Here is an 18,280-nt window from a genome sequence, read left to right as displayed (position 1 = left end):
AAACGCGGGGGAGCCGATGTGGTATCTGGGGCCAAATGAGGGGACGTTCTGTGACTGCCATCGCTAGGGCTCTCAGCAGCCTAGTGCTCCCTGGATGTCTGTGTGACTGCCTGCCAGGAGCACTCTTAGAGAAATAGGAGGGAGAGGAAGAGAGGAATGGCAGGGAGAGGAGGAGAGGGAGGGCAGGGAGAGGAGGAGAGGAGGGCAGGGAGAGGAAGAGGGAGGACAGGGAGAAGAGAGGGAGGGCAGGGAAAGGAGGAGAGGAGGGCAGGGAGAAGGAGGACAGGGAGAGGAGGAGAGGGAGGGCAGGGAGAAGAGGAGAGGGAGGGCAGGGAGAAGAGAGGGAGGGCAGGGAGAGGAGAAGAGGAATGGCAGGGAGAGGAGGAGAGGGGGGGCAGGGAGTACAGGGTCCTGGAGCAGGGTGGGGGGTACTAGGTACTCAGTACTAGGTGAGAGGATTGAGCAGAGGCCAGTGGAATGGCTTGAGGCACCTCATGCAGAGTGGAGCAGAAAGCTGGGTACTTGGTCCTGGTCTGACGGCCAGGAGACTGGGGCGAGGGGCGGGTGGGAATCCAGGAACTCATCACCTTGAGGACTCCCACTGGGCACTCCTGGCAGGGTGAACCTGCCTGTGCAAGATGCCCGCGAGGACTCAGGGCAGGTAGAGGGAAGACAAGTGACATCTCGGGGCCACAGGCTCTTGTGCCCACCACTCTCTGGACTTCTTTCTGGGGAGGGAGTACAGACGCAAGCCTGTCCTCGCCCTGTATTTCTTGGCAGACCTGCAGGCAATCTCCGTTTCCTTCCTACCCCACAGTCCCGCTGCCTCAGGCCCGGCTGACCTTTACCTGGGCCACTCTGTCTTTGAGCACCTCTCTTCCTTTCACCTCTCTTCCTCCCTGTAATTCTGCCCAGAGGAAAGAAAATCCATTATTTGTCAATAAATGCAGCCTCCCATGGTGACATAGCAAAAAGGAAAGGGACAAGAAAGGTAGCATTAGTGATTTTCTTTAGACTGACTGGGCTGGTTATTAGCGGCCGTGGGCTCAGACAGCAGAGCTTATTTTCACGGTTATGCACAGATTCCCCTCTGAGTAGCAGGGCCAGAGTTTCTCGCTCTCTCTCCTCTCCACCAGCTCCATTACCCAAGGGGAAATTTTGCATTTGGCCTCGGAGAGTCAGGGTTTCATCCTCTTTCAGAGAGGGCTTTTAGTACGGCATCGTCACAATGTCAGAGGGATGGCAATATTCCCACTCTGGATTCCTGCCACGGTGGGTGGCATCTCAGGGGACAGTGGCCTACATGTGGCAAATAAGTGGCCAACCAAGGGTAAGCCAAGAGACCTCCAGCCTGCCTGTTTGACTTCTGGCTCTAAAGAGGGACGCTATCCTCAGTCATCTGCATTGAGGTGTTGACTGAGCACAGACCAGATGCGGACTAATATGATTTATGCGGTGTCATAAATCATATTACGGCCCTGGTCTCTCTACATTAGTATCTCATCCTCACGATGACTTACAAGTAGTTTATTATCATCTCTGTTGCACAGATAAGGGAAAATAAAGTTCAGAGGAGTTAACTCCAACTCCACATTGCTTCAGACCCAAGTTCAGAGCCAAATTCAGGCCGACTATTTCCAGAGATATGTGGTCACTCCCACAGTTCGGTGGCTGTCAAAATTTAACTGGCATCCCACACGCCCTACAGTGAAAATCTCTCCAAAAAAAAAAAAAAAAATTTAACTGGCATCCGAATCACCTGAAAGGCCTGTGAAACACAGGTCCCAGTTCCATCCCTGGTGTCTGATGTGACAGGTGTGGGTCAGTGAAAATCTCTCCAAAAAAAAAAAAAAAATTTAACTGGCATCCGAATCACCTGAAAGGCCTGTGAAACACAGGTCCCAGTTCCATCCCTGGTGTCTGATGTGACAGGTGTGGGTGGGGCCTGGGAATTTTCTCTGCTCAGTGCTTCCCAGGTGATGCTGAGGCTGCTGCCTGGGGGCCTCCCTTAATGAAGCAGTGTCCTGAGCCACGGTGCTTGTCACCAGGTAATACACCTGAAGCAGCAAAGTGCAGCCCAAAGCCCCCCAGGAAGCAGTGCAGGGCTGTACCCGAGAGGGGTGGCAGTAAACACACCTGAGGACAATGAGAGCAACCGGAGCCATACCCCACCCTTCCAGGCAAGCTGGGCTGTCAGCCAGGGCCACAGAGCCCCTGCCTTCAACCATATCTCTCTGACAATGGTCACTTCCACTTCCTTCTCCTGCAGGTTTACCCTGTGGGGCGTGGACAACACAGGACGACGCTCCAGGCCGAGTGACGTAATCGTGAAGACCCCTTGCCCCGTGGTGGATGATGTCAAAGCCCAAGGTAAGAGATGTTGAGGTCAGCAGAGTCTGCAAAGGGATGCGCAGGGAGCTCGCCTGGCCACGAGGACAGAGAGACCAGGAGTCATACACAACAACTAGCAGTTCCGCGAGGACGAGGAAGGATTCACAGCCCAGGGCAGGTCCTCCTCAGTCTCTGTACTCTGGCTGAAGTTCTGGCTGGATCCCACTATTCTCCACTGTCTGTAAGTCGAGGAGCCCCCTCTGATGGGAGCCCCTCTGATGGAGTCCCTGTGCAAGGATGGGCACATACCAGGTGCTCAGGTTTGAGGTGAAGGACCTGTGACCTCTGCCCTCAGCATACTGGTGGGTCATTCATTCTCTTCATAGTCTTTGACGGATCTGAAGGGCTATTTTGAATTAAAATATAGCCAGGGTACACATTAGAATGAGTTACTATATCACTCGCTCCCTAGCAAAGACGTGTCAGAGTCTTTTACTCTGTGTTTTGGAGTCATTATGAACCAGTTCTCTAAAGAACCGGCCCTCTTCAGTACAAGCCTGCCACCAGGACAGCCTTTGTAGGTCAGGACGAGTTTGTCTTCAGTCAGCACCATTGCAGAAAAAGCTCGCCTTTCTCCGCACGACACTTGCTGCCTGGTCTTGAGGTTATGTCCTGCTCTGAGGTTTTCACAGTCACAGTTGTTCCATCCTCGCCTCCACTTCTGCAGGCCGCAGACGGATTCAGTTGATCAGATCAGCCACTAACGGATTCGCAGGACTGAACTGATGGCGCTCCTGCACTAGCATACCCTTTGACTGGCGCCGGAAGTGTAGGTCATGCAGTTTCACTAAGAGAAATATTGTGGCTAAGCTACTTTGCAGATACCCCTCAGGTCCCCTTATATGTGCCTCCTAACTCCAGTTGTATCAGACCAACCAAAAGAGACACAACCCCAGAATGTCCAAGCGGTCACTCCAGAATGGTACAGTCAGGAGGAAGAGTGACCTAGACTTTTACTAAAACCACTGAAACTACACAACTTCTGCAAAGGTGTTCCCATTTAATCTGCAGGCCATGTTAAAGGCACAGTAATTTTCAATAGACATCTGATAATATCAAGGTCACCTTCTTAAATCTCTTAAATGGATTGCCATTTCTTTTGTGACAGAAATAGTTACCAGGCATCCTGTGACTTAAATCAGTAGCCACTGCTGACCTCTCCAACACCTTCTTGCTCAGGCTCTCTGTCAGTCTCTGCATTCCAGCCTCCCTGCATTCCTCAGTCCCTCTAGCACCATCTCTGCTTCTGCCACGGGGCCTTTGCACATGTTGGTCCCATTCCCTAGAATGCTTTCCACACTCCCCCTTTTCACCTGGTTAGCTCCTCTCAGCCTGCAGATCTTAGATCAAATGTTCCTTCCTCCTAGGAGAATGGGGCAGGAGCCATTATTAGGCATCCTCGTGTGAGCGTGTTTCTTTCTGTCAGAACATGCATCTCAGCTTGTCATATGAGGTGCTCAAGGTCTGTCTACCTCCCTAGCCAAGGAGCTCCTTGAGAGCAGGATTGCAATTTGGTTTGTTCACTCTCCCTCGTGTCCCTACACCTGAAGGGGGCCTGGTTGACTGACTGGTTATGAAAGGACTTAGCCTTGGGAGTCAAAGCACAAGTTCAAAGTTCTGCCTCACTTTCTAACTGCATCACATTGAGCAGTTGACTTCACCCATGCCTCAGTTACTCAATTGTATAATGTGGGGGAATAATAGACCCTAGCTAGTGAGGTTCTAATGAGAATTAAATGAGTTACTTAATTTAAAATAATAAAAACAGGCAGACAAAACCAGTGCCTGGCACAGAGGCAATATTGAGTAAATGTTATCTACTGTTATTATCAACAATGAAGCATAGGACCTGGGCTCTCTAATAAAAACTCAGTCAATGGGACCAGCAGATGGCGTAATGGTTACATTGCTGGACTCTCAAATGGCCAACCAGGGTTCGAATCCCAACCTAGCAACTTGAACACGGTGGACACGTGTGTGTGGCCAAAATTCCAAGAGGAGAATGGAGTAGAAGGGATTGCAGCATAGCCATCCCCCTGGGAGATTTCTTGCTTTCTGTCTCTCTGTCTCTCTCGCCAGTACACATGCCCTATAGCAAAAATCTCCCTAAAACGAAACAAAGCAAAAAACTTAGTAAGTATTTACTGAATGAATAGAATGTCACCCTCATTTTATAGATGTGGAAACTGAGGTTTAGAACACAGTAAGTAAGGTGGCCACGGTCACAAAAGATCTAATAGAACCAGCACTCAGCCTCATCATTTGACCTCAATTCCCATTTTGTCAGCAATTTTACCATTAGATATTTAGAAGGTCATTTTGTAAAAGACTAAAAACCCTTTCCTCATCATTGAATAATGATGAAGAAAAGGCTTACATTAAGAAAGAGTGCCTTTTTTTTAAGAGAGAGAGAGAGAGAGATTTTTGCTATGCATTCACCAGAGAGACAGAAAACGAATGATCACCTCCACCTCCCCACCCCCCACAGGAGGATGGCCACCCTGCAAACCCTTCTCCTCTATTCTCCTCTTAGAATTTTGGGCACACACACACACACACCCAGTGTGTTTTAAGCCTCCAGGTCTAGGACTCAAACCATGGTCAACTACATGGGAGTCAAGTGGTGTAACCATTACACCAGCTGCTTGTCCCAAGAAGGAATGCTTTTGAGCCAGTAGGTGGCATGGAGGTTAAGAAGCTGAATCCCAAACGACCAACTATATAATTCAAGTCCCAGACCCAGGGGCTTGAAAATCCTGCTGGGCACGTGTATGTGCATGCCCAAAATCTCAAGGAGAGATTAGAGGAAAAGGGATTGCAGTGTGGCCATCTGCAGAGGTGATTTCTCCTTTCCCCTCTCTCTTTCTGTCTCTCTGTCTAGCACATGAGTTCTATAGCAAAAACAAACAAACAACAACAACAACAAAGAAACAAACAAACACAAAGAAGCAAAAGAACACTCAAGCTAGATACTGAGTTAGATACAAAAAGTGTCTCCCTTTCAGGACAGTTGGTGTCCACTAGGGACATTCCAGTAGCCCAGAGCCCTCTATGTGTAAGACAGTGGGCTTCTCTGTGGAGTGAGTGCTGCTGGCTTACAGGGTACCAAGTGGAGACTTCGAAAGTTTCTGTAATTCCTTGATGATGGAAGAAGAGGCTGAGGTTGAAAACCCAGATGAGACTGTCAGAAAGAACCCACAGCACTCTCCTTTCATCATCTGCTGATTTCTCACTGTGAGCCAGAGAGGAGCAGGTAATGAGAAGGTGCCTCTGCTCTTTCCAGACTGGAGAGTTTGCTGGTGTCCTGGGAGGCAGCGGTCGTCTGCTGAGAGTGGTTTGCTGAGTCGGCAGCAGGCTGAGGGAATGTCAGAGGTGCTTAGTAGGTGGAGGGGTGAAGTGTGACAGTGACACCACCTACAGTGATGGACAGACAGAAAGGAGCTCTAAAATAAAGAGTGGCTAACACAGGGAAGCCTGCCAGAAACAGCCCCCTACATGCTGCTCTCTGTGGGGTCCTGAGGGACAGCTCCAGTCCCATAGGATGCATCATGAAGTGTTCTGTCTGCTTGTGCTCCCTGACAAAGGAGAAATCCCAGCAGACCAGCTGGGAGCACAAGAGCTGATTTAGTGCTGAGAGAATGAAATAACACTCCTAGGTCCTGTTACCCTTCAGCCAGGAAAGAGGCCTGAAAAGAACAAATGTGGAGATTAATGAGTTGGACTAATTGAGGGTATCCTTGCAAATTAATATAGTTCTAGCAGTTCGACTAAAAACCATATGCTTTGCCTTCCTCAAACCCAGATGGTGATCATAAATATAATTCACTCGGGTCTGAGTTGAAATCTAATAACAAATGGGAATTACCTTTTAAGTGACCCAGAGCATGACTTCGGCTCCTAATTATCTAGCTGGGAGCCAGATTCTATCTCTTATATGAACACTTTACCTAAAGCAGATAGTTTCCATAAAGAATTTTTAACACATCATGACACTAAAACCACTGTGTAAGTTCCTACCAATGTTTTACTAAAACCAGCCTTCCCCTTGTGGGTGTAAATTCATGGAAATAGCAAGATCAACTCCACTGGCTACTCTCTGGGCTGGACTCAAGCTTCTGAGAGTCTTCATGCAGCTTCCCCAAGGGAAGACTTGTTCTCGCCCACCTCTCCCCCCAACACCCGTCCTCCCTGCTGCCAAACACAAATCCTTATCTATTCCCTTATTTCTCTTTCCAAAGTCATTTATTAAACTCTGCTATTAGGTTCTAAAGAAACAAAAATAATTAGTCTCAGAGACTCTTTTCAAGAATTTCCTAAATTTATGAATTCATGCAGCAAATAATAATAAGTGGCTAAGGCGCTGGACTCCCACATAACTGACCATGGCTCAAGTTCTGGACCTGGAGTCTTGAAACTCATGTCAGGTGTGTGCATGTGTCCTCAAATCCTAAGAGGAGAATGGGGATGAAGGGAATATGGTGTGGCCATCCCCTGAGGGGGGTGATTTCTCACTGTCTCTCTCTGTATCTTCAGTGAGCATCCACACTCTATAATCTTTTATTTTCTTTTTTTGGAAAGGTTTTTGCTACAGGGCACATGTGCTCGCCAGAAAAAGAGAGAGACAGAGAGACAGAAAGCGAGAACCCCCCCTCCGGGGTTATGGCCATGCCGCAATCCCTTTTCCTCCTTTCTCCTCTTGGGATCTTGGGCTCACACGTACACATGCCCAGCATGAGTTTAAGCCACCGGGTCCGAGATTCGAACCACGGTCGACTACATGGGAGTCCAGCAGCATAGCCATTATGGTAACTTCTGGTCCCTGCATCCTATAATCTTAATAAGCCCTTACCAAATACGTCCCTAGGCATTAGGAGCAATCCCCCTGCCTCCTGAAGCTTAGATTCTAGCAGGGTTGACAGACAACAATGAAGTATGAAATTCATAATATTTCAGACAATACAAGTGTATCTTAAGAAAATAAACAAGCAGGTATATGGGCTAGGAAGTGCAGAGAGTGGAATATTAACTAGGGTGGTGTGGGGAGAAGGTGAAAGATGTAGCCACACAAATAGCTGCGGGGAGACCATTCCAGCTAAGGAGCAGCTGTACCGGGAATATTGTCATGTTTGAGGAAGAAGAGGAAGGAGGTTTGGCGTGCTAAAGAAGAGAAGGTATGTTTGAAGATGAGAAAAAAGGCTCATGATTCTTGGCTCATGTTTGAAGATGAGGAAAGAGAGGAAGGTGGGAGAGGAAGATACAGGAGAGGTGCTCCCAGACAATGTGGGGCAACTCCTGTAGCTTCTGGTTGTCAGAATAGGGAACTGGGCTCTGCCTGGGATTGGGGTGGGAAGCCCAGAAGACTCTGGGCAGGACAGTGACATGAAGGGACTTAGTGTTTTATAGATCATTCTGATTGCCGTGCTGAGAACTGACTCCACCTAGGGGCATATGGGGAAATTCGGGGGGCCAATGAGGGGTTATGGCAATTTAGGGGAGAAGTGATGTTGTTTTCAACAAGAATGATATTGGCAGATTGGGTGTGGAGTCTGAGAAAAACAAGAATCGTGTTAATCTTCTCATATTGTGAAAAATGCTGCAACAGGTATGTACAGATATGGAGGGAACAGAAGCCAGCTCACCTGCTTCAATGGCTTATGGCCCACCCACTCCTTTCCCAAAGACTCCAGCAGCCTAAGCAAGCAAAGAAAAGGCAGAAGAGGGAGTAAGCTCACTGAGGGTACTAGTCATGAACCATGTGGACTAGGTCATACAGAGAGGAAATGAATACAGAGCTGACACCGGAGTGGATGGAGGAGCCAAAAGACTTGGGTTTGTGTCACTGAAGAATGGATTCCAGAGCAGTTAAGAAAGACAGAAGCTGTGGACGGAGGTTGTGCTTATAGTGTATGATGTTAAGGCTTACTACCTCAAAGAGGGAACAGTTCTCAAGGATAATGTTGGCTTTTAGTGGCCAGAGATCCCTAGACTTGGAGAGTGAAGTTACCCGTGATGGAAATGAGGTGAAGAAGAGGACCCAAATGCCAGATTCTTTAGTGGACATAGGAGAATGGTCAGGAAATGTGTTGAGGAAATATGAAGAGGCATGTGCATTCTGAAAGTGGAGGTGGCCACCAGTGGCTCCTCTTCTCTGGTTAGGAGAGAAGGAGCCCTCTGTCCTGGAGAAGGCTTTGGCTAACATAGAGCTGTGAAGGGAAGGAACAGGGTGTGCCCACCAGGGTCGAGGGTGAGTTGTTTCCTATGTAATGACAGGTCTTCGGAGTGTTCCTAATGCATATTATGAGAAAACTAGGTATGGATTTCAAAAAATTTTTGCACCAACATAAGCTTATACTTTAATTCTATTTTTCTTCGAGCTTTTTGAAATACTCTTATAATGCTGGTCCCAGAGGGAGTAAGGGAAGTTTGGAGAGAGAGAGACTGAGTTAGTGCAGAACCGTGGTTCTCAAAGTGGTGCCCAGACCAGCATTATCAGCATGGAGCATGTCAGCAATGCAGACCCTCAGGCTCCATGTGAGACCCACTGAGTTAGGAACTGCAGCAGGCACTGGCAGTCTGAGTTTCAGCAAACGTTCCAGGTGATTCTGATACATGTGGGAGCAACACAGAGAAAGTTGGGGAGAGGCAGTGAAGGGAAAAAGACATACAGGGTCTGGGGGAAAGGGACCTTGTTATATGAACAGTGCTAAGAAGGGCAAAGATGAAAGGACAGTTAAAGAGGTTGTCCTCGTGTTTTCATATAGACTTGCATGGGGGAAGGCTGAGGTTGCAGCTAGCTCCCTAAGAATAAGGAAGGTGATAGAGGAGGACCTCTAATCAGGGGTCCTAATTTATGTTCTGTTGCCAAGGAAGCCATCAATGGAAGGTGTAGGTGCTTCCATCTTCTTAGTGAATGTAAAAGGAGCAGCCACCACTGGGGCATGAGAAAGCTCACTTCTGTCCCTCTCCTTTAAATTAGTCTCTCTCATTTAAATCAGACCAGTTTCCCCAGTCCTTTGGATCTCTCTGTCTCTTTGTCTCTCTCTTTTGCATTGGAGAAAGCATGATCTAGTAAGGAACCAGTAACAGTTTAAATATAGCCTCTGTGCTGTGCTGGTGTTTCCTCTCCCTGCATGCTCTCCTCCAGACACCCCTGCAGCTCACAGCCTTTTCAGAGGGGCCAGCATGACCACCATATTTGAAATCATGGTATCCCAACTTAGCACTCCCAAATTGCCGCCTTCTGCTTTATTTTTTTTCATACTTTCTAACACATCATATTTACTTATTGTTTACCTGTTTCTTTCTCTTTTTTCTTTTTTTTTGGGGGAGAGGTTTTTCCTATAGGGGGTGTGCACTCGCCAGAAAGACAGAGAGAAAGAGACAGAAAGTGAGAGATCACCCCCGAGGGGCGATGGCCACGCTGCAGTCCCTTCTCCTCCATTCTCCTCTTGGGATCTTGGGCATGCATGTACACGCACACGGTGTGAGTTTAAGCCACCGGGTCCGGGACTCAAAACTGCGGTCGACTACATGGGAGTCCAGCAGCATAACCACAATTCCAACTGCTGGTCCCTACCTGACTGTTTCTTATCACCAGACTGTAAATGCTGTAAGGGTGAGCATTTTCGTCATATTCCCTTACTGATGTCCTAAGTGCCTAGAAAAATGTCAGGCACATGCTCATAAAAATGTTATTGTGTAACTTCACTGAGTATGTGTACAGACATTGTGCTCAAGAAAGGTTTTATGTTTAATATCAGATTTTTTTCCCTCACAATAATTCAGAAGGCATATATTCTTAAGCATCACTGAACAGTCCAGGAAACTATGACTCAGAGAGGTTAAGTAACTTATCCAAGGCCACACAGCTGGTGTAGTGAAGCCCAACTCCATTTGATGCCATGTGCCTATTTTAAAACCATACCCTTGGGCCAAAGAGTCTCCACCACAGCCCTGTTAACTTATTTTGCTGCCTGAGTGATCAAAGTTTCTTTCTAGTAACAGTTTTCTTTTTTGTAATGAGGTTGTATAGAAAGACTTCTTGCCACCTTTTTCTCTGTGTGTTACCTATTCCTGAACATTACACATTCTCTTCCTTTCTTTGAGTTACTGATATTTTTGAGATGCCACAAAAACTAATGAAGTATGATCTCTGAGTTCTCTCAGTGGAGATAGGAAGAGCCAAGAATACCAACCTCTAGAAGCCTGGCACATAGAACTTTTGGAATGATGCATACCCATGTACTAGTGCTTTCTCCTGGGTACACCCAGGAGTCAGATTCTCTTGGCTTTCGGAGACTCATGGTAGACTCTGGTCCTATCCCACACACTGCAGATGACAGGAAGCTAGATATGACTGTTGTTATGAAATTGGAAAATATGTCAGAAAACCCCTTCTCACTGGCAGTGTTCCTCAGCAAAGACTCACAATGAAGGCTTAAGACATGGACCTTTATTTCTTATCACAAGAGAGGAAAACAGGTTGGCATGTCATTTTCCCTAGGCTTTAGGTTAAATATTCTTGAAGTAACTTCATACACACACATACACATCTATCAATCTATCTATCTGTATATATATATATCAATATGCATGCCTATATATATATTTATGTGTGTATATATGTTATATACGATACATATATGTGTTGCATGAGGGGACTTCAAAAAGTCTGTGGAAAAAAAAAAACAAATTAAAAGTACAAATTTACTTTTGTGTAAAACACAATTTTTATAATTGCTAGAGGTGGCAGAGTGGTTAAGGCACTGGACTCCCATGTGGTTGACTGTGGTTTGAGTCCTGGGCCCGGCAGCTTGAAATTCATACTGGGTGCATGTGTGTGTCCAAAATCCCAAGAGGAGAATGCATTGCAGTGTGACCATCCTTCTTGGGCAGTTGATTTCTCATTTTCTGTAAGCACACACACCCTATAGCAAAAATCTCTGAAAAAAAAAAAAAAGAAAGAAAGAAAGGAAGGAAGAAAATTGCCAGAGAGCATGTTTACTCAACAGAGAAAGGCAAAGAGAGAGGGAAAAAGCCTCCCACTATGGGGCATGGCCACACCACAATCCCTTCTCCTCCATTTCTCTACTCACCCTGTTGGGATTTGGGGCACAAATACACAAGCATTTGGAATATTTTTCAAGGCAGAGGGTCTGGGATTTGAACCTTGTCAGCTTTGTTCATATGGTTATCCTTAACCATGAGGCTCTGGGGCTGCTCAAAGTGCAAAAATTTTTAAATTAATACATGTTGTCTTTTTTGTTTTGTTTTAAAGTTTTTTTGCCACAGGGCATGTGCACTCACCAGAGAGACAGTGAGAGGGAAAGTGACAAATAACTCCCCAGGGAAGATAGCCATGCCACAATCCCTTCTCTTTCACTTTCCTCCTGGGATTTTGGGCACACACGCACACATGCCTGGTGTGATTTTCAAGCCAGTGGGTCTGGTACTCAAACTGTAGTTGGCCATCTGGGAATCCAGCACCCCAAACATCATGCCACCTGCTGGACCCAATATCTAGTTATTTTTAAAATTCACATTTTTGTGAATTTTGAAGACCCTTTGTGTTACTGTATGTGTGTGTCTTATTTACTTGCCTTTCCCCCCTTTTCAGAAATAGCAGACAAGATCTACAATCTCTTCAATGGCTATACCAGTGGGAAGGAGCAACAGACAGCCTACAACACCCTTCTGGATCTGGGTTCCCCCACCTTACATCGAGTCCTCTACCACTATAACCAACACTATGAGAGTTTCGGAGAATTCACCTGGCGGTGTGAGGATGAGTTAGGCCCGAGGTAATCAATAAATTTCCTTAAACATTCTGAAATTTTATAACTCTTATAGTGTAATACTGTGTTGCAGACATTTCCTGGGTGAGCTTAGGTGTTCAGAGAACTAAGTCCCCAGCTTTTAAACAGCTCCAGTCATGCAGATGGAGTGTCAAGGCATGAATGCATTTCCTGCTCTTTGTGAAACCCTTAGCTCTTGACCTGCTTTACCCTCCTCTTTTTTCAGGATGACACAGCATTCCGAAAAATGTTTATTTCATTTGAAGCTTGCATACATGATAGCATTATAGACCTCTTTTGAGTTAAATTCCACATTCTCTTAAAAGGCAACATAGGAGCAGCCAGAGACTCACCAGAACACTTGTCTTGGCCAACTGAGGATGGCACAGTGCTTGCCAACATCCTAATACTCAATATCCACTGCATTTAGGTTGTGCAGACTGCATAGAGTTCTTGGAAAGTAAGGAGTAAGAAGAATGTGTAGAGATAATCACCTTTTTATCTCTTTTTCTTTTTTTTTTCTTAAATATATTTTTGCCATAGGGCACGTGTACTCATCAGAGAGGCAGAAAGTGAGAAATCACCCCTCAGTGGGGGATGGCCATGTCACAGTCCCTTCTTCTTCATTCTCCTCTCAGGATTTGGGCATGCACGCACATGTGCCCAGTGTGTTTCAGGCCTCTGGATCTGGGACTCAAACTGTGGTCGACCCCGTGGGAGTCTAGCACCTTAACCATAGCACCACCTGCTAGCCCTGATAAGCAGCTTTATTTTGCTTCATTCATCATGGCTGTATATTGGTGCTTTGAGAAAATAGACTTCCCTGGAAATACTAGAATTTTCAGATAGGCAAGATAAAGAAGATTTTTCACATGGAATGTTGGTATCTGTATTTCCTCAAATTATTTAGGAAACTTATAATGAAAAAAAATGAGGCAAAGGCTGTAAAACTAGGAAAAAAACAGAAGATAAGAAAGAAAGAGGAAGAAAGAAAAAGGAAGAAGCAAGGAAGAGAGAAAGGAAAGCATGAACAAGAAGAAAATCAACATTGCAGAACCCTCTGGCACTTCAAGAATTACTGCACTCTAGCCAGGAGGACTGGATGAAAGTGTTACCCACCCAGAAGCTATCCCACTCAACTGCCCTCTCACCAAACTGGAAGGAGACTCAGCCTCAGGGAGCCTGTTGTAACCAGCAGTTATAAAATTTTCTAGAAGACCGTTGTTCAGGACACTTTTCCTTTATTTTCTTACCTTTGAAGAAAAGAGAAAATTCAGGGTTATCTTCCTGAAATAAAATGATTTCATCTGTAAGGGTAGACAGGATCATTCTACATGTCATAAATTATTTCCTAATGTTTATAAAGGGTGATAGGTTTTGGGAAACCACATGTCACTACTGTCAATGAACCAGAGAGAAATATGTCAGGGACATCTAATTTGTTTTGTCTCCATTTTGGTAAGAAGAAAACCCTGGGTTACAAAATAGATACATGATAAAAAATGTTCTCTCCTCTCCATCCCCTGTCTTCACTCCAGACTACGATCACTGACACCTGCTACCATCCCCCTTTCTAACTCCTTTTCCTCTCTCTGTCCCCCTCTGTTCTACTTCCCCTTCCATGTGCTCCCTTCCTCTTTTTGGCCCCACCCCCTCTCTCTCCATTCTTCTGACATTTATTGAGTGTATATATATATATATATATACATATAGTTCTTCCATAGGGAACATAAATGTCATAATTTAAATAGTACTAACATTGCATCTTGATTTCTAAGGGCATTTGGAATGCTTTTAAAACTTCTCTCTTGTGACTCAGGAGTCAGAAGGAAAATTGGTTATGAAGAAACCAGGCAGAGTTACATTGTGGTTCCCACTTTAAAGCAAGGCCGCTGCTGACCGTGTCCTCTCCCCCCACGAGGCTCCTCCATGCGCACTGTTAGTCCTTCATGGCTGTATCTGACAAAAGGTGTCATTTCATCAGCCCATGAAAAGTAAAGTCTTGTGTTTAGTGTCATGATCTCAGGGAGAGGCACAGGAAAGGAAAGGCCCTCCTTGTTGAGCTACCTCAGCCCACTTTGGGGTTAGTTGTGAGAATGGCTTGGAAAGGTCAGTGGGTTCGTCCTTCTTGTAAGCAAGCAGAAAGGATTTCCTCCGTTCATTTGAATCTATTAGGTCATTAGCAAAGTCATAACTATTTTTCTGTTTTCCTAAGAAAAATGTGTCATGACTTTTCCAACAACCCAGTAATTCCATTAAAAGTCATGGAGGCCTCCAGATTGAATTAAAAGTTGAAAACACTTTGATTTGGTTGCTCTTCTACAAAGAAAGAAGGTGGCTGCAGGCTCGGGGATAGTCAAGTCCCAAATCCAGTATTAATATTAAAGTGAGCAATGCGAGCAGCAACAGAGACTCTGTGGGCTAGTTCAATGCATTCTTTTGGAAGGATGGCTCAGTATGTTCCTTTACTCACTTCTTCCTCATTCCCCCTTGTCCTCCATCCCCCAATAATTTGTCAACACCTAATGGCATATTGTAGTATAGACTGAGAGGAAAGGCCACCAAAGTCCTCGCTTTGATGACTTTTGGAAAACCTGCTCGGCCATACTGCAGAGGCTGCTGGGGAGAGCAGAGAGAATCTGCCCAAGATGCTGTTTGGTCAGCAGACAGAGTGTTTGTTTGATTTCCTCTGACCCACCATTGAAGTTGGAGAGAATACAACTGTCCCTCCAATGACTTCACAGCACTCTTACCCCTTGACTTTGCTGCTGAAGAACACCACCTTTCTCCCATCATCATCCCTGCCTTCCCCTCTTAGGAATGCATGAGGTCATCCATTGATGACATTCATGTCTACATAGACAAGGAGGAACAAAATGAATGTGATTATTGTTCTTTGGAAGCTCATTCTAAATGAAGTGAAGAAACTCCCGGTTTCTGGAAGGAATTGTTGATTAAACTAAAAGACTTCTTCACATGAGAAGAAAGTTAACTTAGAAGTTGATAAATACTGCAAAGAATCATGTTCAATGGGTTTTCCAGGATGGCATGTTGCAGCTTCCTGTGGACTTGTTGAAATAAAATAACCTTCCTTTGGGAGTCACTTAGGTCTTTGAAGAACAAAACTGAGTGAGGGGATACTGCTGCTTTGCTCCCTTTGTGTGTTCAGAGTCAAAGCCACCGGGATTTGAGAACTGGCTATCAGGTAGCCCTGATCTGTGTCACCAGAAGGGGGCATCAGGAAGCAGGGGATACACCAGTAAAGTTCATTTTCCACATGCCAGATGCTCTTCACCATGTTCTGGACCCAGAGGTCACCCATTCCCTTTGTGTGTGGTCTCCCTCTCCTCTCTCCTTTCTCTCTCAGAAATCTGCAAAGGCTCAGGGCCTCCTCATCATCACTTACCCCCACTCTTTAGGGATATGTGTCAATGGCAGTGGCCTCCTCATTTTCCAAGAGTTGTGAAGAATGGACCCAGGGCTCAGCTGGACATTAACTAGGTGATGTGTGCAACTGAGAGTCTGCTTTGCCCAGAGGATGACCAAGTGACAGTGTGAACTGAGGGCTGCATTGTCTTCACCTTATTAGATTGTAATTACCTCAGTACAGGTGTAATTGGTCACTTCTGATAGCCTCTCTAGTTCAATATCTTAGCTGCTGCTACTCAGTTCAGAAATAGCCTTGTAAAGAGAATTAGTGAAGCGCATTATTTGTCATTTAGTGATGATAAATTACTGACTGTAAAGAAAATCGACTTGAGGGGCCAGACAGTGACACCCTGTGAGGTTGACCCATGTTCCAGTACATGTCTGGAGACCTCTCTGAGTACTCTGGGCACACGTGTGCCCGTAATCTAGGGCTGGCTGAAGCTGGGGTCAGCATGGATCATGGTGTCAAGACCCAGGCAAGGGTGCTATTTCTCTCTCTCTGTCTCTCTCACTTATGGAAGAGATAAATACACTTATAAGATTGATTTGATAATTTTGACTTTAAAAGGATGTACGTTATCACTAAAATATTAGTGATATCTCTCTCACACTTTTTTAAATCTTTCCTTCCAGCATTTGTCTCTGTATTCTCTTTGGTGATTACCCTGCTTTGCACATCTTCCATTCAGTCATTCATTTGTTCAGTCATTCACTTGACAGATGTTTAGAGAGGACTCACTTTCTAAGTGCCAAAGATAGAACAGTGAGCAAAACAGAGCATGTTCTGCCCTCTTGAAGTTGGAGGTCTCACACTCATAGCGGCTGTTTTCCTTCCCTGGCCTTTTCTTCTGACCTTAGTATCCTGCATGTTTGATCCACAGAAAAGCAGGCCTCATCCTTTCCCAGCTTGGGGATCTGAGTAGCTGGTGCAATGGCCTCCTTCAGGAACCGAAGATAAGCTTGCGGCGCAGCTCACTAAAGTACCTGGCCTGTCGCTACAGCGAGATCAAGCCCTACGGACTGGACTGGTCAGAGCTCAGCCGGGATCTCAGGAAGACGTGTGAGGAGCAGACGCTGAGTGTCCCCTACAACGACTATGGGGATGGCAAGGACATCTAGCACCATAATGCTGCAGAATTGCTGCCAAGATGAAGCAAGAGAGAGGAAGGGGACATCTGGGTTGGTCTGTGAATTTGGATTTTTAGTATTTTTTTAATGGAACATTGAAACCTCCTCAGTGACACCTAAGCCAGGAAGAAAGTGATCCTTGCTGCCTGTAGAACTTCTTCCATATGGTGATCCCCACTTGTGTGATCAGTAGACCTGTCAGCCAGTAGCCATTTTCCCTTAGAGGGTTGCATTAAGTGATGTTTTGCTGTTAATTTGTTTCTTCCCTTTTTTCCCCCCTAAGAGTTCATCATGCTCTGAGCTCTGTCCTGCTTCCCATGAAAGTCTATCAGGTTGAGGCACCCCTGCTCCCTGAGCTCCCAAGTCCATGGCCAATGGGGGCAGAGGTGAGATCAGATGGCTGTCAGACCTGCCTCCAGCCCCATCCTCAGGTGTTCATTGGCAGCATCTCACTCTGGGATCCTCAGCCCTGCCCACAGAGAAAGGCAATGAGGACACTGGGAAGGTGGTCCCTTTTGTGCCCTATGGTTTTTCTCCCAGACCTTCTCCTGGGCTATTTCCACACCCCAAAGGCAAACCCAGCTTCCTTTACAGGCTGCAGTGAGCCTCCTGGGTCTTTGGGTCCACCCCTATTTTAAGCCAGGACTGGAATTAAATCTTCCTCTGACAGATCCCTGCTTTGCCTGAACAACGTGGCCTTTGAGAGGTGACAAAATGCCACCTTTCAAAGCATCTTCAGAGATTTCTATGTAGGAGGCTAGATAGGCCTATATAGTCTAGGAAAAAAGTGGAGTCTATTGTTAGAACACACCTATGCTTCTTAGATGAACTTCTCTTGACTGCCAGTGGATCCACATGCCTGGATCCTCTTTAGCCTCTGCCTCTCACCCTGGACAGATAAGACCAGATGTCTGATCTGGTTCAGAAGGGGTCAGTACATATGTCAGTGTTTCAGTGAACTGAAGCTATTATTGATCACAAAACACTTGTATCCGTTCCCCTCGGCTAAATGTGCATGTTATTGTCGTTCACTTCTGGGATGACCCTGAGCAACATGGCTCTACCATGGTCACTGCCTACCTACCTTCTGGAAGCAGCCAAGAGTCTGTGTAGGCAAATGCACTGACCACAGTGAAGGGCTGGGCATTGTTTCACCCTGAAAAGTGTTGGCCTGGGCACAAGTGATGGTCTAGCCAACAAAGGCCTCCTGTCAGAAAGAACCTGGCAGGGCCACATGGACAATGATGGCCTTAGCTGCCCACACACTGAAGAACCCTGAATACGTATTGTCAGATGCCCTGCCTTTAACCATGACCCCCTATTTGGAAATAAACAAGGCCGAAAAGGAAGTACAGATCCTATAAGGCCAGTTGTTGAGCTATAATTCTAATGAGTAAAACACTGACAAATAACATTTACCAAGCACCTGCTGTATGCCAGGCACTGCTCTCAGCATTTAGCATGTCACTGAATTCTCACAAGCACCTCCGAGGTAAGTGCAGTTCTTGTTTCCATTTATGTGGAAACCCAGGGAAAGA

The 18,280-nt window shown here is 46.0% G+C and overlaps 1 protein-coding gene across 1 annotated transcript in view; it reads left to right on the top strand.

Annotated features, from left to right (window-relative positions):
* The window catches only part of ASTN1 (astrotactin 1), a gene marked incomplete at its 5' end in the record, with an annotated part of 375,021 nt that extends 356,747 nt beyond the window's left edge, over nt 1–18,274 (top strand). Inside the window, 3 exons of the mRNA XM_027776744.1 lie at nt 2,270–2,370; nt 12,008–12,191; nt 16,496–18,274. Of these exons, the coding sequence (XP_027632545.1) occupies nt 2,270–2,370; nt 12,008–12,191; nt 16,496–16,733 (523 nt within the window). The remainder of the gene's footprint in view (nt 1–2,269; nt 2,371–12,007; nt 12,192–16,495) is intronic.
* Nucleotides 18,275–18,280: the final 6 nt, after the last annotated feature.

The sequence above is a fragment of the Tupaia chinensis genome, unplaced genomic scaffold, assembly GCF_000334495.1.
Source record: "Tupaia chinensis unplaced genomic scaffold, TupChi_1.0 Scaffold000710_1, whole genome shotgun sequence".
Lineage (NCBI taxonomy): Eukaryota > Metazoa > Chordata > Mammalia > Scandentia > Tupaiidae > Tupaia > Tupaia belangeri.
Note: the sequence above shows the minus strand (reverse complement) of the source record. Positions and strands in the feature narration are given on the sequence as shown.